At 41.8% G+C, this 23,660-nt stretch overlaps 1 protein-coding gene across 1 annotated transcript; it reads left to right on the top strand.

Moving 5' to 3' along the window:
* The first annotated feature begins 793 nt into the window (after window positions 1-793).
* On the top strand, window positions 794-20,961 carry UBE2N (ubiquitin conjugating enzyme E2 N). The gene is made up of 4 exons (XM_068401937.1): window positions 794-887; window positions 18,045-18,291; window positions 18,479-18,619; window positions 19,245-20,961. Exons 1-4 carry the CDS (start codon window positions 858-860, stop codon window positions 19,283-19,285), a joined length of 459 nt encoding a protein of 152 aa, XP_068258038.1. The 5' UTR covers window positions 794-857; the 3' UTR covers window positions 19,286-20,961.
* The last annotated feature ends 2,699 nt before the right edge of the window (window positions 20,962-23,660 follow it).

The raw sequence follows: 23,660 nt of genomic DNA, 5'->3' as shown, positions 1-23,660 counted from the left end.
AGAAAACACTTGACAGGGAATCGTATGTATGCAGGGTCCTGTTCCTGGCAGCATGGCTAGCCTGCTTGGTAACCTGTGGCAAATAGTTCACCTTTCTGTGCTTTTATTTCCCATCAACAATGATGCACGGTGCCAGATGTTGCTATTACTATGCAGCTGTAGTGGTGTCCTAGGATGCTCACATGATAATAATACTCTAACTTCTACAATATTTCACTTTCTGCTAAAAATGGAGGAGGTTCCCTAACCAGGTGTTATTGAGACAAAGATGTTCTAAGATTTCTTTGTGACAGGTTTAGTGACACTGACATTGCCTAAAGCCAGGACAACGGTACACATTGTACCATTACGGTGCACAAGACACGCCGGTGAAATCCTAATTCTGTCAGGTTGACTGATGACTCCACACACTTATTACAAACGGGCTTCCCGGGCTTCTCCTGCCTTTGCAGACAGCCGGTGCCCATCACGGAGGGGGTAAACCGGAGGGACCGTAAGCAGCTCCGGGCAGCGGGCTCTGCCAGCACCTACCGGGGTGGCCTAGGAGGCCGCTGCCCCCAGGAGTTGCCCGCTTCTCCGGCAGGACTTGGAGAAGCGAACGCCCCCCGGCTCCCCCCACAGCGCCCCCTCCGCCGCGTTCGTGCCCACGGACAGCCCGGGGATCCCTTTTCAGCCGAGGCTGCCGCCTCGCCCGCGGAACAGCTCGCAGCCGGGGCAGGGCGGGCGGGCGCGGCCTACATTGCCCGGCGTCCCGCGGCAATGGGCGGCGCCACCGGAAACGCGGCGCGGGCTACTTCCGGCTGTGCGCGAGCCACGAGCGGAGGCGAGCCCGCGAGCTTGCACCCCGACGAGACAAGATGGCCGGGCTGCCCCGCAGGATCATCAAGGTACGCCCGCCCCCCCCGCCGCGGCCTTCAGGGGCAGCCGGGCCGGGCCCCACGCGGCGGGCAGGGCCGAACCGGGCCGGGCGCCGCTTCCGGTGGCCGCGAGCAGCGCCGCGCGGGGGCAGGGCCGCTCCCAGGCCTCCTCCTTCCCCTACCGGGCGCGGGGCGGACCGGCGCCGCGGGAACCAGTGGGGGCGGGGGGCCGCGCCGGGCCTGCCCCCCGCTTTCCGCCGCCGCGAGAGCTCCTGGGCCCGGCACGGTGTGCGCAGGCGGTGGGGAGCGGCTGGGCCCTGTGGCGGGCCGGGGGCGGCGGGGGGGAGCGGGCCCGCGCTCCTCGCTGTAGCCGCCCGGGCGGCGGCGGGGCCTCACGGCCTCCGGTGTTGCCGGCCGTCGGGTGCCTGCGCGCCCCTTCCGGGGCCCGGAGCTTGAACGGTACCGGGCGCCGCCCCCCCGCCCCTTCCGCCGGCGGTGCTGCTCCTCGCTGGGGGCGGCCGGCAGGCGTGCAGCGCGGCGCCCGGCCTGGCCCCGGCTCCCCGGCGCAGCTCTCGCCGTGTTTGAGCCGGGGGAGCGCGGCGGCGGCGCGGTGCTCGGGTTCCTACTCCTGTGCGGGGAGGGACAAAACACGGCGAGTAGTTACACCTGGGCTTGAACTGTACGGCGGGTGCATCCGTACCGGTACGCGCCAGGCCAGCCGGGGCACGGGTACGTGCGCGCTGAGCTGTCAGACCGGACGGTGTTAGCGCGTTCGTGCTGGCCGTTCAGTGTCTTGCTTCGACTTCCATTTACCGAGCTTTGTAAGGGCTCTCAACTTTGGGGTACTGTCAACTGACCCTACGAGTGCAATTTCAGCTTAAGACGAATGATTTGGAGTCGCTTAACAGACATACAGGTAGCTGCATTGCAATGCCCGTGAGTCTTCTTGATAGCTCAGTCCTGTAGCCAGCACGGATGTCTGTGCTGGGCTGCCGTCTCCCACTCGGTTTGCAGTAATGTGGATTGAAGCCCTCAAATTGGGGATTGCTTCCTTTACAAAAGTCACTAAGCAATTCCAGTAAGGTCTGTTAGCTTTGATAGGAAATAACAGCACCCTTGTTACTTGTTGAAGTGAACAAATGTCACAAATAATTTATAATGCTGTAAAGCTCTCTTGGTTGAGCATGCCATGTTGGCAACCGTTGTAAAACACCTGAACGTGGAATATGTTAAACAGTGGATGCAAAAATAAAACTGGATTTTCTTAAAAAAGTCAAGGTACCTGATAGGTGATAGAGGAGTTGAGGTAAAAAAAAGGCGGGAGTAGCGTTTATCTTTTGTGAGACTGACTAAACTATGATTACTGCTCAGAAGTGTCAGCGGTAAAAATAATGAAGACGAATCTTACAGAATGAGTTTGACACTCGTCCAGCTGCCTTAGGACAGAGCATGCAAAGCTGAATATATTTCAGGTGTGAGAGGGGACACTGATTCATAATACAGTGGAACTGGTATTCGTCACAGAGATGTGGTAGAAGCTCAGTCGTGAGGCTGGTGTCTGTGCTAAAGATTTTTAATAGCTCTTGACAATTCCCCTGAATACAACCAACAAGTGCATCCACTAGTAAGCTGGTGCATAATCTCCTTCTCGGCGCTTTTGTTTTGTTTGATGCTTTTCTAGAAAAGAACTGGAGCAATTCACACAACTCACTTCAAAGATGTGTGATGGCATGGGAATATTTCTTCTCCTCCTGGAGAGAGGAGGTGGAGGGCAGCAGAAGAGATACCTAGAAACTCCAGATTTCCTCCGGAGGGTCCCCCTTAGAGTTTTTGGGTTTATTATTTGTTATAGGGTGGTGTGTACAGTGGGTTGTGTATTTCCACGTATGCATTATGTGTTGTTTGCAGCCAGTCTAGAGCTTTTAAATCTTGGGTTGGTTGTGTTAGACGACCAGTTCTGTAGCTCCTGTGTGGTGTGTGCGTTCGGTTGCCAGATGTGCATATGGTCCAGGACTTGAATCTGACTAGTTACCACAGCCTCAAAAATGTGCAAAGTCATATTTTGAAATAGCGCAGCTGCAGAGGTGCAGACCTAGAAATATGCCTGCTTGAGTCTTCAGGAGTCTCGAGTGAGAATTGTTTTGACCTTTTCTATCCTGCCAATTCTGATGTTAGAGTTAAATTTCCTATTGTTGGTTGCCTTAGAGGGAGTGAACTCTGCTGCTAGTGAGAATTTGGAAGATCAGGAAAGGAGATTGAAAAGAGAGAGACAGGAAAGAGCTATAGAAGGGTGAAATAACTCCAAACCCAAGAAGATCCGATTTTCTTTATGCACAGTAGTAAATTTGATGATAAATAAATAGCTTAGGTTACTGTTAGGAAAAGACCTTCTCCATTTGATCCATATGCACCCTTTGTGTTGTCATCCGAGGGAGACCATTGACGGCTGATTGGGGATAGCAGTGCACATTTGGACTGTTATGAAGTACAGAATCTAGCTAACTGCTCGAAATGCAGTTGGTGTTCCTCGCCTTGATGGACTGCTGGCAGATGGCCTGGCTCTCAGGTTGACTAGCGGCCCTGCGCTCCTCAGCCTGCTTCTTCACTATGTGCAGGCTGTCATCTGCCCCAGTAGGAGAGCGGTAGCTTTCCTTGTCTCAGCAGGGAGCTCTATTCATATTTCCAATACTTTCCCCAAATTCCATTAAAAGGTGACAGTATAGATGTTGCAAAGCAGTTGTTTCAGAAGATACAGAATTACTCCTGGTTTGCTGTGCTTAGATTACTTAGAAACAGACTTTAAACAAGGCGGGAGGGGGAATGATCTGTAAGCTCGAGAGATGACTTAGTGTTAGCACATTGCAAGTGGTGAGTAGAAAATAATGATATAGTTTTGAATCTTTAAAGATATAATCAGAGTTGGAAAACCTTCTGTCTTCTGAATAGAGACGAGGTATTTTTATTTTCTTCAGTTGTCCAAAACCAGGGGTCCTCTGAGAATCACCTTGACAAGATAATCTATTAATGTAAGATAAAATAAGAATGTGATACAGCACATTTACATAGATGTATGTTTTTGATGCTGTAAACTTTTTTTCGTACTGCGCAGTATTAAAAAGTGAGCCTTTGCAATATACACAATAAATAAGCCCAGCAATTTTTACGTTGAAGCACTTATTACACCAATTCTCTCCAGTGTTGCAAAGTCACGTAGCTCCACTCGAGTAAGGAATTGAATTGCATGTTTGGGTTTTTTTTTTTGGCTGACATTCAAACCACCTCATTGCTGTGTCAAGTGCAGTGGGTATATCTGAATGGGATGGGCAATGCTGCCTCGTGTCATCTTTTCACATGTTTTTTCTGCTGTTTTCACTGCTGCAGTGATCTCATCATTCATGATTTGATGTACAGGTCTATGCGTTGGCTGTGTAGCCAGTTGTTAGTAGCGCTTCTGTTAACAATCACTGCAGCTGCTCATATCATGAAGTAACCATCTGAAGCAGTATTTGAGACTGCTTCAAAATTTTTTTTATTAATGAATTTATCGGTGTTACATTACTGAGGCTTTGATTTCCTCCCTTGCATGATAGTGTGGGGTTGTCTGAGATGTGCCTTCCTTGCTGTTTACTGTGAGAAGCTATTTTGATATTGCTGCCAGTGAGTTGCTGCTTGCAGTGTTTTTTGAGAATCTGGGTAACATTTGGACTGCTGCGTTATAAAATGCTGCCTCAAAACATAAAATTTCTGGGAGGTTTTATGGAGATTCTCGTGTGTGGTGATAGGCACCTACAGCATTTTATGTTAGAGGTCAGTATAATCAGCTTTCTGTGTTTTTTTTAAATATAAATCAGGTATTTAGTTTGGAACTTCTGAAACTCTCTAGAAGTTCTTAAACAGTATTACTGGCAGCCAACTTGAAGTTTCTCACTTTGTCTATGGGCTTCTGGGGCATGGACATCTATTTCCACATGAAAATTTAAGTCGCCATTACTTTTTGATTTCTCTGACATTTCTGGCCGTTCTTTTGTTTCCTGGATAAAAAATTTAAATAAAAAAGACTGGAGGTCTTAATACCTTTTTGTGGTATTTTACATTTATTTGGGTGGTGGTTAGGCATAGAAAAACACTGCTTCTGGGCAGTGCTGTTCCTTGGCATTTGTCAGAGAAGCTGTGTATTTGGTCTTCGTAATGTCTTTTTGCACCTTTTACTCTGTATGAATCTTGTGGGTAACCTCAAATTTGACAGAATTGTGAAAATTTTGGGAATTTTCAGAGGGTTTTTTTGTACTGTTTTTCTTAAAACCACCTTCCCCCTGCCTCCCCAACAAATGTTGGAAGATAATACATAAGCTACTTTGCGACCCGCGTTGAGTCTTCTTGCCAGGCGACTAGTATAGCCAAGGCTGGCTGCGGTAGTGAGAGGGGTGTATAGGCAGGTATTGGAAGCCTGAAGTTTAGCAGGACAGATACTTTGTGGAGGTGTGGGAGGGAGGCTGAGAAGAAGGCTCAGGCCCAGAGGATAACAAAACTTTCAAGACAGACCAAGGTGCCAGTTTTAAAAGGAAAACATGGAGTCTTAATAAAAGATCTTAAAGAGGACACTGATAACTTGCCACAGACTTTTCCTTAAAGAAGCTTCCAGTAGACATTAGAGAATAAAAACTGAGGAAAAACCTGCAAGTAACCCAACTAAGGCAAAAATCTTGTTTGGACTTCCTTCTTGTATAATACTAGAGCAACTTTGGGGTACAAATCTATAGTACACCAAGCTTTCTAACTACTGATGCTAATGTTTTTTTTTTTATTGTTTTGCACACAGTTGTTTTATACTGCACTTGTCTGTTATGTTTACATGGCTTTCAGTGTATGATCAAAATTTTGTTTTCTGTAATAGTATAAAACAAAACCACGTTTTCATAGTTAGATGTGACTGGTGGGTTAATCATAGAATCATAGAATGGTTTGGGTTGAAAGGGACCTTAAAGATCATCTAGTTCCAACCCCCCTGCCACAGGCAGGGACACCTATAATAGTGAGAAACAAATAGTGAGAAACAATTGGCAAATTTTGCCATAATGGCATTTGGACAAAAGTTCTGTATGAATTATTGTTTGCTTTAACCGCACTTTGATAGTTGTCTCCGCACTGTATATTAATGCAAAACTCTAATGCAAATGTGCTTCATCAGTATAACTGCAGGAATGTTTTACACTATTAACTTAGTGAATTTAATTATGCCTCACTTTTCATGGTGCATCTCCAGCTACAGTAAAGCTTGGTCTGTGCTAGTACAAAGATAATCCTCTAGGAATTTGCATAGGATCTCAGCTTCACAGTTCCAAAATCCTGTAATCTGCTGTGGTAAATTTGAGAACGAGGTCATTCTCAGAGGAGAGTGATGCTGACCTTAAAAATGCCCCTCTTCATGTTACTGTTGTTTGGCAACAAGGTCATCTTCCAAGAGTGGGTAGATTCTGGTTTGGTTGTTTTTTTTTTTCGTGGGTAGGCACTGTTACCTGGAGCACATTTGTCTTCATCTCACTGTAAATGACTTTGCAGTGGTTAGAATTGTTTGTGTGGTGATGGGAACTGGAGAACCAGAAGTGCGTGAGGGAAGATTGTGAGCAATCCAGAATTCACAGAGCTGTAGCTTGAAGTTGCTGGATAGTTGTCCATGAATTGAGTACTAGTTAATGGCTTCTAAATCTACTGTACCACTGTTCTATTCTTTCTTTTTTTTTTGCAGCTGATGCCTTTGACATGTTGCCACTTGGAATGTTTTCTTGCTTTTTATTTTTTTGGGGGTAGGTACAGTCAGAGCTGGTGATGAGGTCTAGGAACCCGCAGTGTGGTGCAAGCATTAGTGTACAGAGACATTAGCCCAATAATGAGTCCAGGAAGCAGAGGTGTGTGGGATGCTGACACTCAGGGATTATATGGCAAGGAAGAGAGGAATTTGTGTGGAGGCCAGCTACTGGAAACCAGAAGTGCAGCCTTCTGTTTATGATGTTTGACCTTTGCTTTTCAGTTTAATGGGCTTTATTGCTAATTCTTTTTTTCCTAAAAGGCAGACATTATTTACAGAAGACTTTCTCCAATGAAGTTGTTTTACAGTGGTATAATTTTAATCTAAACATTCTGAAATCTCTCTGACAATATGACATCTGCTTAGGTAACCAATTTATTTTCAGTAATGCTGGTTATAGCCAGTTCTTTACATAATTATAGCTAATGAATTGATAGACCCTGGAAGAATTTGTGCCAAAATGTGATGTACTGTCATAGGAAGTTTTTGAATTAAGTCTTTGTGGTTTTCTGAGGCAGCTTTATCCCTATATGTAGAAGACAGTTTTGACTGATATGCTTTACTTTCTCCTACTGCCTCCCCCTCAAAAATCAAACCAAAAACATACATGTGGTTTACCTTCTTGTGTGCAACTTATCAGTTCTTGGTGAAGGAGATCAGTGTCATCTTCCCCCTTATCCCACTCTGACAGAACAGGGAAGAATTGCCATTTGGCAAGTAATTATAACTTGTCTGTGTGCCAATATGCTGCTTTAAGTTTCACCCTATGCAGCTAAAACCTTTAGTTTCTAGTTCATACCCCAAAATTAATCCAAACTATTAGATGTAGTTGGAAGATGATGGCACTGGTAGCTGGCAAGGGTTTCCTGCAATCAGAATAAAAATATGAAACAAATCTATGCTGTATGTAGTCTGAATTGAAATGCTGAAGTTCTGTGGTTTTTGCAGATAGCCAGCATAAGGCAGGAAAGTTACCACCTGCTTAAGTTAGATTAACCAGAAGTTCTCAAGGTGATTAGCCTGCGGTTCATATTGTGCAGCCTCACTTTATAAACAGATTTAGCCTGGCCTATGCTGGCACAAAAGTTCTTGTGCCGCTGCAGTAAACTTGGACGGAGGGACTGATTTGGCTCAGAACGCTGCAGTAGAGGTTGTTTCTTAAGCCAGATCAGTTCTGTGATCTCATTTTGTTGCTTGACTTTGCAGATGCTTGGGTTGATGAAGGGGGTGCATGGAACAGCGACTGTACAAATTAGCGCTGCTGCTGAGAAGTTAGGGCTTCCCATTCGGACAAACCCTTGCATTTTGTGAGGAATGGAAAAGGTGGAGATAGTTACCAATGTGAGTGAAGTTGATCAGGAAGGACTGAGAACCAGGCTGAAATGGAGGGGAGAAAAGCAATTTGACTCAATTGTAAACTCAACAGCTAAAGCCAATGAAGAATGAGATAACGGACTTGCACTAATTTTAAGTCGTTCAGAGTGGAACTTAGGTGTAACACTTCTGTTGTCTTTTGAAAAAAATCGCTTTGTGTTTTGCTATCAGTAGTGACTTCATCTGCTTTAGATATCTTCCTGGAGGACCTGGAAGCAAATGTCTGATCTCCCCTAGGAAGCAAATATTGAAGAGGCTGATGAGCAATCGGTTAAACTGAAAGATATCTCTTTTTCCTCATCACATCATCTTCCACATAAATTGGTATGTGTGGTACCCTGCAAGTGATAAGTGTTATCATTTCAACTGTAGCAGAAAATGGAGCTAGTGGCTTTCATTTTAAGTCTGTCATCTCTTTTTGAAGAACTCTAATTTGCAATATCATCTGTGGAGTCTGAAACTGTCTACCACATCCTCTTTAAAAGTGCTTCTGGATACAACAGTTAAAATGCATTTCAGATTAAAAGTTACCTTGTCATTTATGCTGTAGTGGGTTGACCTTGGCCAGATGCCCACCCAGCCCATCTCTTACTCTCCCCACCTCAACGAGGCAGGGGTAGAAAAGACGGAAAAGCTCATGGGTCAAGACAAAGACTGGGAGATCACTTACTGATGACATGACCATCGTGGGCAAACCAGACTTGGGGAAAATTAATTTATTGCCAAGTAAAATAGAGTTGGATGGTGAGAAACAAAGACCAAATTAAAACAACACTTTTGCTCCCCTTTTCCCCCACTCAACTTCAGTCCTTCAATCCCAACTACTCTACCTTCCCCTGTCCCTGATGATTGCAAGGGGATGGGGAATGGGGGTTTGTGGTCAGTCCATAACATCTCCTCTCTGCTGTTCCCTCCTCACACCTTTCCGTGGATGTCTGCTCCACTGTCGTTCTCCATGGGCTACAGGGAATTTCTGCTCTGGTGCCTGGAGCACCTCCTGACCCTCCTTCTCTGGCCTTGGTGTTCACAGTAGTTTTGCTCACACTTTTTTTTCCCCTCACTAATCTCTCTGTGTGATGTTTTCTGTCCTTTCTTAAAGACGTTCTCCCAGATGTGCCACCAGCTTGGCTGATGGGCTCAGCTGTGCCCTGTGGCAGGGTTGTTGGAGCTGACTGTGCCTGGCACGGGGCAGCCCCTGGCCTCTTCCCGCAGAGGTTACCCCTGGAGCCCCCCGCTGCTAACACTTGACACCTACACCCTGTACATGTCCCTAGATGGTTATGCAGTTAAATTAGGCCATACCAAATACAAGTTTTATGTCCCAAAGAGGTGAGGCAATCTGATATGTATTTTTTTCAATCTGAGTTTCTCTTTCATTTTACCAGTAACTTTCTTTTAGGCTATCTTGGGACTGTTCATGCAGCGTTACGTCCTGTTGTTCCTTTTAAAAGTGGCCAAGGCTAACAAAGAAGTTTGTTTCGTAGCCAACTGAAGACCCTTGCTTGTAGCACCTATGGAAGAAACGTATCAAGAGATGTGTAGATTTCATTCATTCGTACTGGTGGAAGATGCTTTTACTCACAGCCAATGCCAAATGTTCATCAGTTTCTGTTGGAAGTTACTGTCCTCTGCTAGATGGCAGCAGAGTTTGTATGTTGTCAGTCAACATTTTTTCAGGTTCAAGATCTAGTTGAGAGAGCCCAGCTCACTTTTCCTGAGTTGAATTGTGAATGCTGACAGGGTTTACCTTCTCAGTAGTCTTGCAGGGTGGTCATTTCTGGCAAGGGGGCAGCAATAAGCAGTGGGAGTTGAGCTGCGAGCTGTAATTCCTGTTGCAGATTAAGTCTTATTAAGACAAAGATACTCATCCATCATCTGTCTTCCCTGATCTGTTCAGAATAAAGCCACCTAGGGTTAGTTGAACCTACAGGTAAAGGTTACCTATTTTTTTTCACTGTCTGAAGTAGATTAGAGAGGGCTTGTACCTTGCTTTGGCCTGACAGAATTGTAGGGGTGTAACCTCCATCTTAGTAGGTGATGCTGAAGGTAAATTACTTTACTACTGCATAGAGAATTGAGCTAGTAAATGTGCTGCTGAAAATACAAGGAAAGAATCATTCCCCTGAGGCTTTGCATAGAGATGTAGTATTGTGACATTTTAAATATTTAACAGCTCTAAGACCTGCAATATTTTCTCTTTGCCTAAGAGGCCTTATTAATGTTTTCTGTTTTAAAGTTTCAGAATAATTTTATCACAGCTGTGTTGACCTCTGGAAGTCTTAATGATGTTCTCTCTTTCTTTTTAAGGTACTAGCATAAAGCTGCTAGTTACAAGGATGCTTTTTTGTAGTCTCAACACTATAAAAGGTTGTTAGATAACTGTTCACAACAAGTAAGAAGATATACAGAGTCTTTAGTGTTTAAGACTTTTATAGATGGATGAAGACTTTAATTTAGCAGTTCACCATCTGTTACTGAAATTAGCCCTGTTGGTAGTTAAGCCTCTTCCTTTGGAATGAGGAGGTAGCCTCTGTGTTTCCTTTTTAGGTTGGTTACAGAATAGTGATGTGTTACGCTAGTATCTTGCTGTGATTAACACTGCAGTCACAACTCTTTAAACCAGTCCTTTCACCAAAAGGAGCAGTCTGTTCTCGCATCCTTCTGACAGCATGTGTTTGCACCCTCCTTTTTGTTGGCATAGCTGTTTGCATGGACATGTGGTGAACTGCATCAGGGACTCTTCTCTCTTGCATTATTTTTTTTTTTCTTTTTTTTTCCTTCCAGATCAGCTACATGCTGTGCTTCACCATGAGGTCAAGAGACAGCTATACAGGCAAAAGTGAAGGTGCATAATAAGCTGAAGTGGAAAGGCAGCACAGCTTTTTTTTCTTCCTTTCCCCAGTGGCTGCTTATTTATCAGCTTAAAATGTTCAGACTTTGTAAGGTGTTGGCATTTCTCTAAGCTCCCTTTGTTCTAATGGATTTTATGAATTTCACCAGCTGATTTCACAGCTGATATTAAAGGACCGTGTAGAGCAGAAGACCTTGTTAAATGCTGTCAAAAAGTGTATCCCTTCAGTTGTAACATCTCACTAACGACTACTGTATTTAATTGTGTATTAATATGTAGAATTTTTCACTTATTGAAGATAACTGTATAGCAGTAACATTGAATGTGAAGTAAGAAAACTCGGGTGTCAGGAAGAGGAGTGTGCAGACAGTTGAATTACTAAGCAAAGCAAATTTGGCTGAAGACATGGAGCTTGGATTTCTTCTTCGAGCTAGTTTGTGCTGACTTTGCAAGCAAGCTTCTTTCTTAAATTCTAGTGGCCTTCATACAGTAGCCTTGAAGTTCCCGTATTTTGTACGTGCTAGATATTGATTTGTTCTTAACTTTTTTAGCCACATCTCTTGGCAGGCAGTGTGAAGTTTGTGGTGATTAACTATTGCCATTGTACAGGGAACAGAGTTGCACTTGTTTTTCCAAGCAAAGAATATAGTACTCCTTTCTAAAAAGCAATGAAGGAGCTCTAAAAATTGTTCAATCCCATGCAACAATTTCTTCCTTCACTACTGGAGTGGTCTCTGTCAGACAGGTGAAGCTTTAGAGATTTCAGTTCAGATGCAGTGGCTCTGCTATGTAAGAAATAATGTTTGGGGTTTTTTTGCAAATACTTGCATACGTGAGTTTTCTGATGGTAGTTACTTGCCAATGTGCTGCTGTTTGATCCTGCCTAAGTCTGTTGATAGCAAGTAAGACTTCTGAAGTAGCTTTTTGTTTACCGAAAATGTAGCATATAGAAATCTTCTTTTGGTTGTTTTGACTGAGGCCTTGGCAGCTTGAGGCTTTTATAAACACTTCTGCAAGACTGGAAGTGATTAAAATAGTAGTTTATTTCTAATGGATTCCTTCTTTGTACACTTGTTCATATCTCCATGTGCTCTAACAATTGATTTTTGTGCGTGTCTGTGTGGAAGCATCTTCTGGGTTGTTCAGTTCACTTCCTTAAAGAAGGGCTCTGTCTTGTTCTGGATGTATGAACCAGAAGAATCCTGGTGGTTATGTCTGCTTTTCAGTAACTTTTTTTTTCCTCCCGCTGAAAGCAGGATAACCAAGCTCAAGGAGTCAAATTTACCCCCCTGCAAATCGATCTATCGTGCTTGCATGGCTTCTCTCAGTGTTGGCAACGTGAAGAACCCTCACCCCCACCTCCTGCTCTGCTGGTCTCTTCTAAAAATCATGGTGCTCTCTTCCTGACTGTAGAAACAGGTTGAGGATTTCTCCCCCCTTGGGTACAATTAGTTTTCAATGTAATGTCTTCATAGAAGAGTAGCTATGCAGAATGTCAGCTACACCATCTGTCCCATCTGTATCATCTGTCACTCTACTTCAGGCCACCTGTGTTAATAAGAAAAGCTTTGCTTTTCCTTGTCAAAACACCTTCAACATTTCTGTGTTTTTTTAACCACTTAATTAAAAAAAACTGGGGGCATAACCAGTTGTGAATGACAGTGGTTTTTGTGGTGTGGGTTTGTTTGGTTTTTTGTTTTTTTTTTTTTTTTTTAACTACTGACTGGCATGTATCTTCATGTTGGGTTTATTAATTTTCTTTAGTCAATGGAAATTATGACAGTAAGTTAGAATTGGAAAAAGTGGAGTAAAAGCAGGAGCGAGAAGAGATCTCAATCTAAAAACATTGCCGAGTATGGCAAATAGAAATAACTGCCTACGGCAGCATGGGATGCTTCATTAAATGCTTTAGAGCTCGAAATATGTCCTGAAATCTCTTCTGTGAAACTTACTATGTACGAGTATGATAGAGGAGAGCTAATAAGAAACACTATAAAGTGCTGTTCTGGAACACTTATTTGATGGAAACTTGTATTCCTGTGAAGGCAAAATGAACTGTGCTATTGTAAAAACATTTATTGTGAGCAGAAGAACTGTACAACCTGGTTTTCTGTGAATTTGTACTTTTTCCTCTTTAGCATGTTAATATTTGGGTGTCCCAGCTGTTTTTATCCTTATTGGCAGGGGTTTTTGCCAGGCAAGAATAGTACATACTTGGTTGGAATAAACTGGCCAAACGGCATGTAATATCAGAGTTCTTCATGTGTTTCTCTTTGGTAGCACTGAGCTTGGTTTCTGTCTTAGCTGCTGCCAGCTTACAAAACATACAGAAAAGCTGAAACTGGACAAAGGGTTCAAAGGCAGTTTTGGGGAGAAAGAGGGAAGTAACACATTGCACAAAACTCACTTCCTCAGCTTAAAAAAGTGTTAGAAAGATTTTGCCTAAAAAGATACTGGAAAGTGAAGTATTGCATATACTTGATCTTCCTGATTAGTTAAAAGGTGAGAAGTTAAATAAATAAATAGCTTCTAATTAAACTTTTATTTATTTATTTTAACATGTTTGAGAGACAGTTTTTCATTGGGTAACCATCCTCTGGGGAAAGTAATATAAAATTACAAAATAAGATCAACATGTAGTTAAACATTTCCATGTTTGTAGATTGGGTTCACATCTCGTGACTCTCTTGTGGATGACTTGCAGGGTTGTGGTGTTTTTTTTTTGTAATGTACACTTCAAAAAAAAAAAAAACCAAACCTCTAAGCAGTTCAGTTTCCTGACCTGGTGCATAGTGTTGCCCTGTATACTGACAACTGTTTATCTCAAATATGACTTATTTAGCCAATTCTTATGGCAAATCAAATTGATTTTAGTATCAGCATGTCTTTAACTGGCCATCTTACTGTAAAACGTAGAAGTCAAGTCCCTGATAGCACCTTAGGACTGGACCTACTTGTATGTTTAAGCATTTTATATGCTTAGACCTTAAAACGTAACTTTTTGATTAATTTCTGCCTTTATGTTCCTTTTCCATGGTTTCCCCCAAAATATATTGAAGATATTATAAATTTCTCCATAATTGAAGGGCAAAAGCCTTATATAGTGTCAGAAGTTAGCAGGTGGTGTTGATGTATTTAAGTACAAATATTTCACATTCTTTTAATAAATGGCATCTTTCTTGTGTTTTTCATAATCTTAACAAGCTTGTCTGTGTTATACTGTTTTAAAAAGATGCATTTTCTGAACCAAAGATGCTTCTCAGGTTTTGTATAAAATGGTAGTGATGTGTGTTCACAGGAGTCACGACCTATCAATTTGTGTGTGTCAGAGAAGTTTAGCCTGGTGCTTGCTCTCTTGGCGTGATGGCTGCGTAAGAGCCTGGCGGGCGGGAAGGATGAGTGTCAACCAATTCCCTCACAGATTTCCTGCACATATTCCTCCTCATCTCTGAAAACAGCTTTAATTATGCCGATAGTAGTGGAGCTCCACGCACAGTGCAGGAAGTGAGGCGTGCTTGCTTAAAGCATTTTTCATCTAATATTAATGTTCCACAGGGGGCCTGTACAGCCTGAGTAGCCTCAGCACTAGTGTAGCTGTGTGCAGCATAAATGCTTTTCTGTGGTGTTTTATAGCAAGATAACTGCATCCACGTAATGTAGAGGCATAAAGGGATATCTGAACATGATGACATACTAGCAGTGGTGTAGCCCCTTCAGTATAATGCGGTACCCCGATTAAAAGAATAGTTTTTTTTCATACATGGGCACTCTCATTGTTTATTGATAAATGGTTTTTAGTGGCAGAATGTGCAGCTTGCAGCCAGGCATTGCTGCCTCAGTTAGGCTGGCAGGTAGAAGTGCTGATGCTGCTGCCAGAGAACTGCTGATTCTGGGTTATTTTAAGCCAGGATTGGCTGCCCGGTATGGTTACAGTCAGCATACTGGTGTAACTAGGGAGGCAGTCTGGGGACCAGAGTGACTGAGTGGGGGCTAGGGACTGCTGAGATCAGCCCAGCTATTAAAATGTGTATTTAAAAAAAAAAAAAAAATCTTAAATTTGAGTATGTCCATAGAAACCAAACCCATGATTTGCCTACTAGTGTGTATCTGGCAAAGTCCAGGTGGTAGAAGCTGTGAAGAAGTTTAAAAATTGGGTCCTTTCGTTAAGTTAGTTCTTTTTTAATTTCAAGTTGACTTGCTGTATTAGTTTGCATTTGGCGTAAGACACTGTTCCCTCTGCCAAAACTGTCAAACTGTAATAACTATATCATCCTTTATAGGTGAAAATCCAGATTGTCCCATTTACCTGTGGCAGCACTCATACTGAAAACTTGCTGAAAGAAATGGAGAATGTTTTATGCATTCACAGGGATAATCTATAGTTTCTTACTGACTGTCATACCACTGAACTAAAGCTTGAAGCATTCATTATAACTGCTTTTCTACAGCACAACTGTACAAGTAAATAGCCAGCAGAATACAAATTCTGAGTATGTTATAAATTTATGTGTATCATTTAAAATAAAATATACTTGCAGAATTGAATGTAGACAGCTCTAAGAAGCTTGGATGGCCTTCCAGTAAGGTCTAGAAGTGGCACTGGCAGCTAATGCCTATGCAGATAAGTAGGCAATATGTAGTCACAACAAGGAATTAGATCAGATAAATTTATTTTTATGTTTGTGTATGTACACTGTAATAACTTCAATATTATGATTTGTAGGACCTTGAGAATTTTGAGATGAATAACTGGATTTTAGCATTAATTACTGTGACTTCACTTCTTTATATTATATATTTGATTATTTTTTGCTAAAGTGAGGTGTTAGTTAACTGCATCAAGACATCCATTATCACTTAAATGCTGTGTGAATTTATTTCTACAAAATGCCAGTATTGTAACAGTGCAGTTATGTTTGAAGAATATATTAAGCCAAGTAGAGGTAATCTGTCTATTTTGTGCTTGTAGTAGTGCTGCTGTCGACACACAGAATAAATATGCTATAAAACTGGAACAATAAATTAATATTACACCTACAAGTCACCGTTTTTCTTCAGCGGAAGTGGGATAATTTTTCTTTGTGAAAGCCAACACAGAAAGGTGGTGAAAAAATTAACTGTACATAGTAAAAACAAGCTAGAGGAAAAGCAGGAAATGGGGCTAAAATTACCTGAGGAAATGAGGCTTCGGCAGGACTTCTTATCCTTGCCTAATGTCCTGTCGCCTGTTTTGGCCTTGGGTTCTTTTTTGTAAGAAGGAGCAGAATGTTGCCTGTGAGACTTGTGAAGGCTGGCAGCAGAGGAGAGGGAAGGATGTACAAGACTTGGTCGATCTGTCTGCTCAGTGCATTAGCAAGATGGATGGTCAGAATGTGGGCAGCACTTAGCTATGGTTGCAGCATGGTGCCTGAGGTAGCGTTGGTGCTGCGGGCAGAAGAATTGAGCAACAAAGAACACAAATCTCTGTAGGAAACCAGGCTTCCCTAATTTTGCTGCTTACAGAACAACTTGCCTGTCTCCTACTGTGGTCGTCCCCCTGTACTTGGCACTGGTGAGGCCGACCCTCGAACACTGTGTTCAGTTTTCAGCCCCTCACTAGAAGAAAAGACATTGAGGTGCTGGAGAGAGTCCAAAGAAGGGCAACGAAGCTGGTGAAGGGTCTAGAGCACAAGTCTTATGAGGAGTGGCTGAGGGAACTGGGGTTGTTTAGCCTGGAGAAAAGGAGGCTGAGGGGAGACCTTATCGCTGTATACTGAAAGGAGGTTGTAGCAAGGTGGATACCAGTCTCTGCTCCCAGGTAACAAGTGATATAACGAGAGGAAACGGCCTCAAGTTGTACCAGGGGAAGTTTAGATTGGATATTAGGAAAAATTTCTTCACGGAAAGGGTTATCAAGCATTGGAACAGGCTGCCCAGGGAAGTGGTGGAGTCACCATCCCTGGAGGTATTTAAAACACGAGTAGATGTGGTGCTTAGGAATATTGTTTAGGGTTATTGTTTAGTGGTTGACTTGGTAGTGTTAGGTTAATGGTTGGACTTGATGATCTTAAAGGTCCTTTCCAACCAAGACCATTCTGTGATTCTGTTTGTTAGGGTGACTTAAACGTAGTTATATGGTTGGTGACCTCATTAATGTTTATAAATGTGTAAAGGGCAAGTGTCATGAAGATGGAGCCAGGCTCTTCTCAGTGACATCCCTTGACAGGACAAGGGGCAATGGGTGCAAGCTGGAACACAGGAGGTTCCACATAAATATGAGGAAAAACTTCTTTACGGTGAGGGTGACCGAACACTAGAACAGGCTGCCCAGAGAGGTTGTGGAGTCTCCTTCTCCGGAGACATTCAAAACCCGCCTGGACGCGTTCCTGTGTGATATGGTCTAGGCAATCCTGCCCCGGCAGGGGGATTGGACTAGATGATCTTTCGAGGTCCCTTCCAATCCCTAACATTCTGTGATTCTGTGATTCTGTGATTCTGTGATTCTGTGATTCTGTGATTCTGTGATTCTGTGATTCTGTGATTCTGTGATTCTGTGATTCTGTGATTCTGTATATGTAGGCTGGAAGTGATCACACTGAAGCTATTTACACATATATACGTGTAAATATATAAAACATCCTTAAAAGCACCTTCAGTGTTGCAGCAGAGTAGTACTTTTAAGTCTTCTAAGTTGGATCTGATTCCAGTACAAATGTTCATCTTCATAAACCTGTCCCCTGTTGCTAGAGCAAACCTTGAATACTCTGTCAGTGATTAACCCGTTTGGCTTTTCACTTATTTGAGGTAGAAGGGGAAATGCTTTTGGTATTTTCATTGGGGTATTCTTTAAAGTGCTTTTAAGTAGATTGAAAAAAACAACAGCTTGGCAGTAGTTTAATCAAAATTTAAGAAATTTGTTGAGGACAGCTTAATTATCTATTACCTCGCACTGCAGAAGCACGCAGCAGTTGAGGGATCCGAAACTAGATGAATACCAGTTTACTACATCTTAATCTTCTTTCTGCAGATGTTCTTTGAAGTATTTGTCTAACATTGTTTCAGTGGATGTAGGCGAATAGCTCATAATGAATAGCTGTTGTTTTTAAAATAGTTTGTACGGGTTGTGTTTATTTTAAATGGGTTGTATTTGTTACATTGCCTCTTCTTCTTCTTCTAGGAAACCCAGCGCTTGCTGGCAGAGCCAGTCCCTGGGATAAAAGCAGAGCCAGATGAAAGCAACGCACGTTATTTTCACGTGGTCATTGCAGGTCCACAGGACTCCCCCTTTGAGGGTGGGACATTTAAACTTGAACTATTCCTTCCAGAAGAATATCCAATGGCAGCTCCTAAAGTACGTTTCATGACCAAAATTTATCATCCTAATGTAGACAAGCTGGGAAGAATATGTTTAGATATTTTGAAAGGTAAGTGCTACCTTGCTTTGTTTCTTTTGATCTTACTAAGTACAGAAACTTGTAAATTGACCCTAAAAAGAGATTTCATTTGTTTAAAGAATACCTTGCTTATTCTTTAATCTGGGAGAAGAAAACTTGCTGTTTCTGTAGATTGTGATGAATATGTTGCTTCATACTGCTATAAATGTCTCTTCAGATAAATGGTCCCCAGCTTTGCAGATTCGTACAGTTCTGCTATCAATCCAGGCTTTGTTAAGCGCTCCCAATCCAGATGATCCACTAGCAAATGATGTAGCTGAGCAATGGAAGACCAATGAAGCCCAAGCCATAGAAACAGGTGATGTATCTTACGCGTTTTTTTTTTTTTTCCTAGCTTTAGGAAGTAGCTGATTACTAATTGGTTGGGGGATATAAATCCTGACCTCTTGTTTTATGTCTGCAACTTGCAGAAACAATTATTGCATACAGTTATAGTCCAAGAAGCCTGAATGTGCCTGCGGTGGTCTATTTTCAAGTCTGTGAGGCTTGCTAGAAGAAAAGCTCTCTCGATCTCTTTTATCTCGAGTTTTCATGTTTCTGAATTGTAAGTGTGTCTAATTTGGAGTCGTGGTAAAATAAAAGTACCCACCACTGCTTGTCCTCTAAAGCTTAAGGAACAGATTGTCTGGTTTCAGAAAGTACATCTCTTCTGTACCTGCTTCTGTTGCAGGCTGTAATGGATTGAAAGAATTACTACATTATGCCTCTTCACTTTTGGATCCACTGCAGTCAGGCAACTTCTATAATACACAAAAGTTGACAGCTGCTGAAGTTCAAAATTGCACTTAAAATCTCAGAACTGATATGTTTTGTATACTTGCAGCAGCGGTATGAAAGCGATCTTTAAAAATACGTATTTAAAATGACATTAATAAAGCCTGAAAAATCCATCTTTTCTTAAATGTGTTTCTTTTTCTTTACAGCCAGAGCATGGACTAGGCTATATGCCATGAATAATATTTAAATGCGCTTTGAACATCAAGTGTGCATCACTTCTCCTGTTCTGCCAAGACCTCTTCCTTTTTTGTTTGCATTTAATGGACACAGTCTTAGAAACATTACAGAATAAAAGCCCAGACATCTTCAGTCCTTTGGTGATTAAATGCACATTAGCAAATCTGTGTCTTGTCCTAATTCACTATTGTACCGCATGAGCAGAGGCTAGAAGTATCATCTGGATTGTTGTGAAATTGTTTAAAAGCAGCAGCACATCTCTGCTTTTAATCATTTTTCCCATCATGGTTTAAGTATAAGCACTGTGAATGAAGGTAGGCAGGGTTAGCTGTGGGGCTTTTCGTTTTAATTTTGTGGGCTCCTCCTCCCTTTTTATGGTGATGCTAATTGCATTGGTAAAAGCAGCTAACCAGTTATACTTTAGAATATACCCTCTAGCCCAGTCTAACTTAGACGCTGTAGGTGGACAAGCTTCATTGTTTGAACAAAAAGTGGGAACATTAAACATCCATCACCTTCACTAATAATATTGTGATTCTGCTGCCAAGTGTAGAAAAATCCCTCCAAGAAAAAGCTTGTGACCATTTTGTATGGCTTGTCTGGAAAATTTCCTGTAAATCTTATGTTTTAGTAAAATATTTTTTGTTATTCTACTTTGCCTTTGTACAGTTTATTTTGCTGTGTTTTCATTTCTCTAATGTGACAATCGTATTTAAAAAAATTGAAACCAGAATTGACAATTTGTCTTCACCAGTCTGACAAAATAGTAAAGAGGTGGAATTCACAAGATTTTTTTTGCTTCTGTTTGCTGACTTTTTTATTAGCTTGTGTTATGTGGGTGACCTTACCTGGCCAATTTAATATGAAATTGCATTTGGAGTGACTTCTAGAAACCGGTCTCTGATGTAACCATTGTAACTGTAATTTTAGTAATGCATTGATATGCATTTTCATGGAAATAACCATAATCGAGTAGGAGGCTGAGAGCAAATGACAACACTAATTGTGAGTATCTGCATAACTTCTTTGCTGATTGTCATCAGGTGTTAGGCTACACAGTTTTCTAACTTCTTTAATTCCTGCCCTCTGTTTAACATGAAATACCAGTGTGTAGAACCACGGTTACAGCCAGCTTGTGTATTGACTGATGTTTGCTTAACCACTTAGAGCTAGCGCCTCATTACCACTGGTTTTCTCTACAAGCCCTGTTAAGCTACGTGCTTGAGCAACTGGTCTGCTTAAATAGCAACAAAGCTTCTTTATTGGAGGGAAGGAAAGTGGTTAAAAACTTCCTTCTCATCCCTTGTTTTTTGTGTATGCATCGTGTCTGGGAGTCCAGCATCTTTTCTGGGAACCGATCTTATTGCTCCCCTTAATTTCTTGTATCCCTTAATTTCTTGTATCCCTATTCTCTTCCTTTCCCCAAGCCCTCTCCCTCAAAAAAAAAAAAAAAAAAAAAGCGCTTTTGGCAAGGCCAACCTGAAGTGTATAAATGACAGCTTGCAGTGGTTGCAGTAGGGAGTGTTTTGTCATGCAGTTCAGGGGTACGGTTATGTAGTCTATTGGTATTCTCCCTCTTTCACCTCCTCTTACTCTGGTGTCATCTGAAATTTCTATAGAATGTGGTGTATTTATTGTGCTCTTATGTAAGATGAAGAATATCTATTAAAACTACGTTTTCCAACAGACAGTGCTTTCAGTGGTTGGTAATCGGTATTGTCCCTCAAAGTACTCTTCATAACATGGTTCAAGCTTTGCTCAAAATTCAACTTTTTCACCAGACAGCTGTAAAAAAAACCCAACTGTTTCAAAAGTAGTTGCTGTGTTGGATGTAAGCCACCATTGCATTCAGGGCTTGTAACAAATTGTTTGTTCATCAGAGTGGGTAAGCACCATTAACCCTGCCTTCTCGTTACAAATGAGCATGTGTTTGGGTTTAGCTGGAATACATCCCATACGTGCTATTAACATGGGCAACTTCTGTGGCGGGCGGCTGAGAATGTGAGCTGTGTGGTAGACCCTGGATTCACTTCACCTACCTCTTAAAGCTTTACCTTACACTATGTATACAGTTTTCTGTGGCTCCTTCTCTAGTCCAAGGATGAGTGGCGCCCCCAGAGAACAGTCAGACCCATCTAAGCACTCCCTTTGGAAGGGGCTTTCCCTTCCTTCGGTAGAGAAACAGGACCTGAACTGGCACTTACTTACGCAATTTAACTTCAAACTACGGTGGCGACGAATCCAAGACCCAAGGTCATTTAGCAGCTGTCTAGGTATTTGTACGATCAGGCTTAAAACTCAGCTAGAGTTGGCAGCTAATCGGAGGATGTAATTAAAACTGAGTAAATTCTTGATGGAATATTGTTAATATATTAATAGAAAAAAATCCTCTGCCTCCGTTTGCTAGTGACTGAATAAAGTGGGTTATGGAACAGTTTGAGTACACGGTAGCCAGTACGTGTCTGGATTCTTTTTTTTAACTGTCTATCTCAACAAACTTAAAATTTTATTAAAGAAGTCCATGCTGCTGTCTGAGTTTGAACATGAGTCCATAGTGATGGTATATCTGAAATTAATGGTGTAAAAGTATAGGTGAAATACTGTATTCTGAAACACTTTAGAGTATTTTCAAATGGTAGTTGTAATGAAGAAAATTTTAAATGGGCTTCCTAAAAACTAAAATGTGTTTGTTGTGGGGTCTATTCAGCCATATTTTAATCATTTTAAAGTTGATTATATATATTAAATAATATGTATTTAACGGTTAAATGTGATTTAAAAGCCCTGTATAAAGCCAAGCTGGGAATTTCCTTCTATCTTATAACTTCCAGACTAAAGTCTTTGAAGCCAGTTAGATGTAACTTTTTCCTCAGTTAAGCAGGTGTATATTCACAGGCATTATCTGAAACGCAAAGTTACTTTTGTTCCATGTACAGTTACAGATGGTTAGCAAATGCAGTTATCTTTTAGGGAGCGTTAGTTTTCCATTTTTAGTGGATGTCAGTTGGATAAGTTACAGTAAATTTACAATAAATGGGTTTCCTCTAGGATTACTGGCGCTATGTGTCAGAAGTCCTGAAATCCCGAGCAAGAGTGGTGACATTGCATTTTGTATGGTAGCGGCTGGATAGTAACTGCGTGGCTGTTGAGCATGGGTTATCACATGGGCTCTCAAACCATACATGCAAAATAGTTTTGCAGTGTTTCCTTTAGATCAAGAGGAGGATTCGGAAGGCGTTTGTTTTTGCATAACCATTCAGTGGTGGTCTCTTAACGTGTAGCCATGTTCTGTCATGGGCGTGAAGTGTATTATTCCTGGGAACTGATGGAACAAGTTTTTTGTATCTATCTTAGCTGACTTTAGTCTAAACCAAGTGAAACGTTGCTTCTGTAGCTTTCCAGAAAGTGTATTTCCAACACATTGAGATCATTGTGAAACATCTTAATGGACCAGTAACATCAAAAATTGTGACATCTCGATTTATGTACACTCCTTGGGATTTTTTTTTTTGAGGGTTACTCAAAGTAAAATGTCTGGTAGGTTTTGTCAATAACATGTCTTGACTGTAATGTAATATGACACTGAAATAAAAGGAAGAGTGATTATTCATTACGTAGACACTGAGCTTGATTTAACTGTAGTGGGCTGCCATCAGCATGCAATAGCTTTAACAGTTCTGTTAAAATAAGGAAGATGATAAACATTGATAACTTCTCTCATAACTCACTTTCCAGTTACTGTGGCTTTTTTTTTTCCCCCCTCTCTTGTATGGGGAGCAAAGAGCAACACCTCTGTCCTAAAGCCATCAGCGGGGGCTGCTCTGGTACACACGTGGTGTGTGTGATGTGAAAAGCAGGTGATGCTGATTTTTTTTTTTTTTTTTTTTTGTCCTGCCTGTGTTTAAATCTGCCTGGTTTAGTACAAGACTTTCCTACTTAACTGCACAGTTTGGACAATTTCTAGTGCAATCAAGTTGATAGATGCACTAAGCTTTGCTAAACCCTGTTACATTATGAGCATGGCACAAAGTTAATAATTATGTGTCTGCTATGATGGATTTCGTACTGTGTATCATAACCTTTCCTGTCAAAGTGTGCAGGAAGATTTTAATATCTAATTGTTATGTTGCACTGAAGTACATAAGAGTGGAAGCAAGCAGCGTAACTGCTTTATCTGTGTTTGCTTTCAAAAACTCCCCTCAACACCACTTACATACAATAAGGGGTTAGGTGTGAGCAAGTAGACTGTTCTGTTTGTCTGCAGGGCAGAAAACTAAGGATAAAAACTGCTCTGACAGGAAAGGTCACGGTGGTGGAAGCTGTCGGCTGAACACTACCCACTGGATGACCTGTGTTAGGAAAGGGAATTATACCCTACAGTGACT

The sequence above is a fragment of the Nyctibius grandis genome, chromosome 5 (assembly GCF_013368605.1).
Source record: "Nyctibius grandis isolate bNycGra1 chromosome 5, bNycGra1.pri, whole genome shotgun sequence".
In the NCBI taxonomy this organism is placed as follows: domain Eukaryota; kingdom Metazoa; phylum Chordata; class Aves; order Nyctibiiformes; family Nyctibiidae; genus Nyctibius; species Nyctibius grandis.
This window is presented reverse-complemented; position numbering and strand designations above follow the sequence as displayed.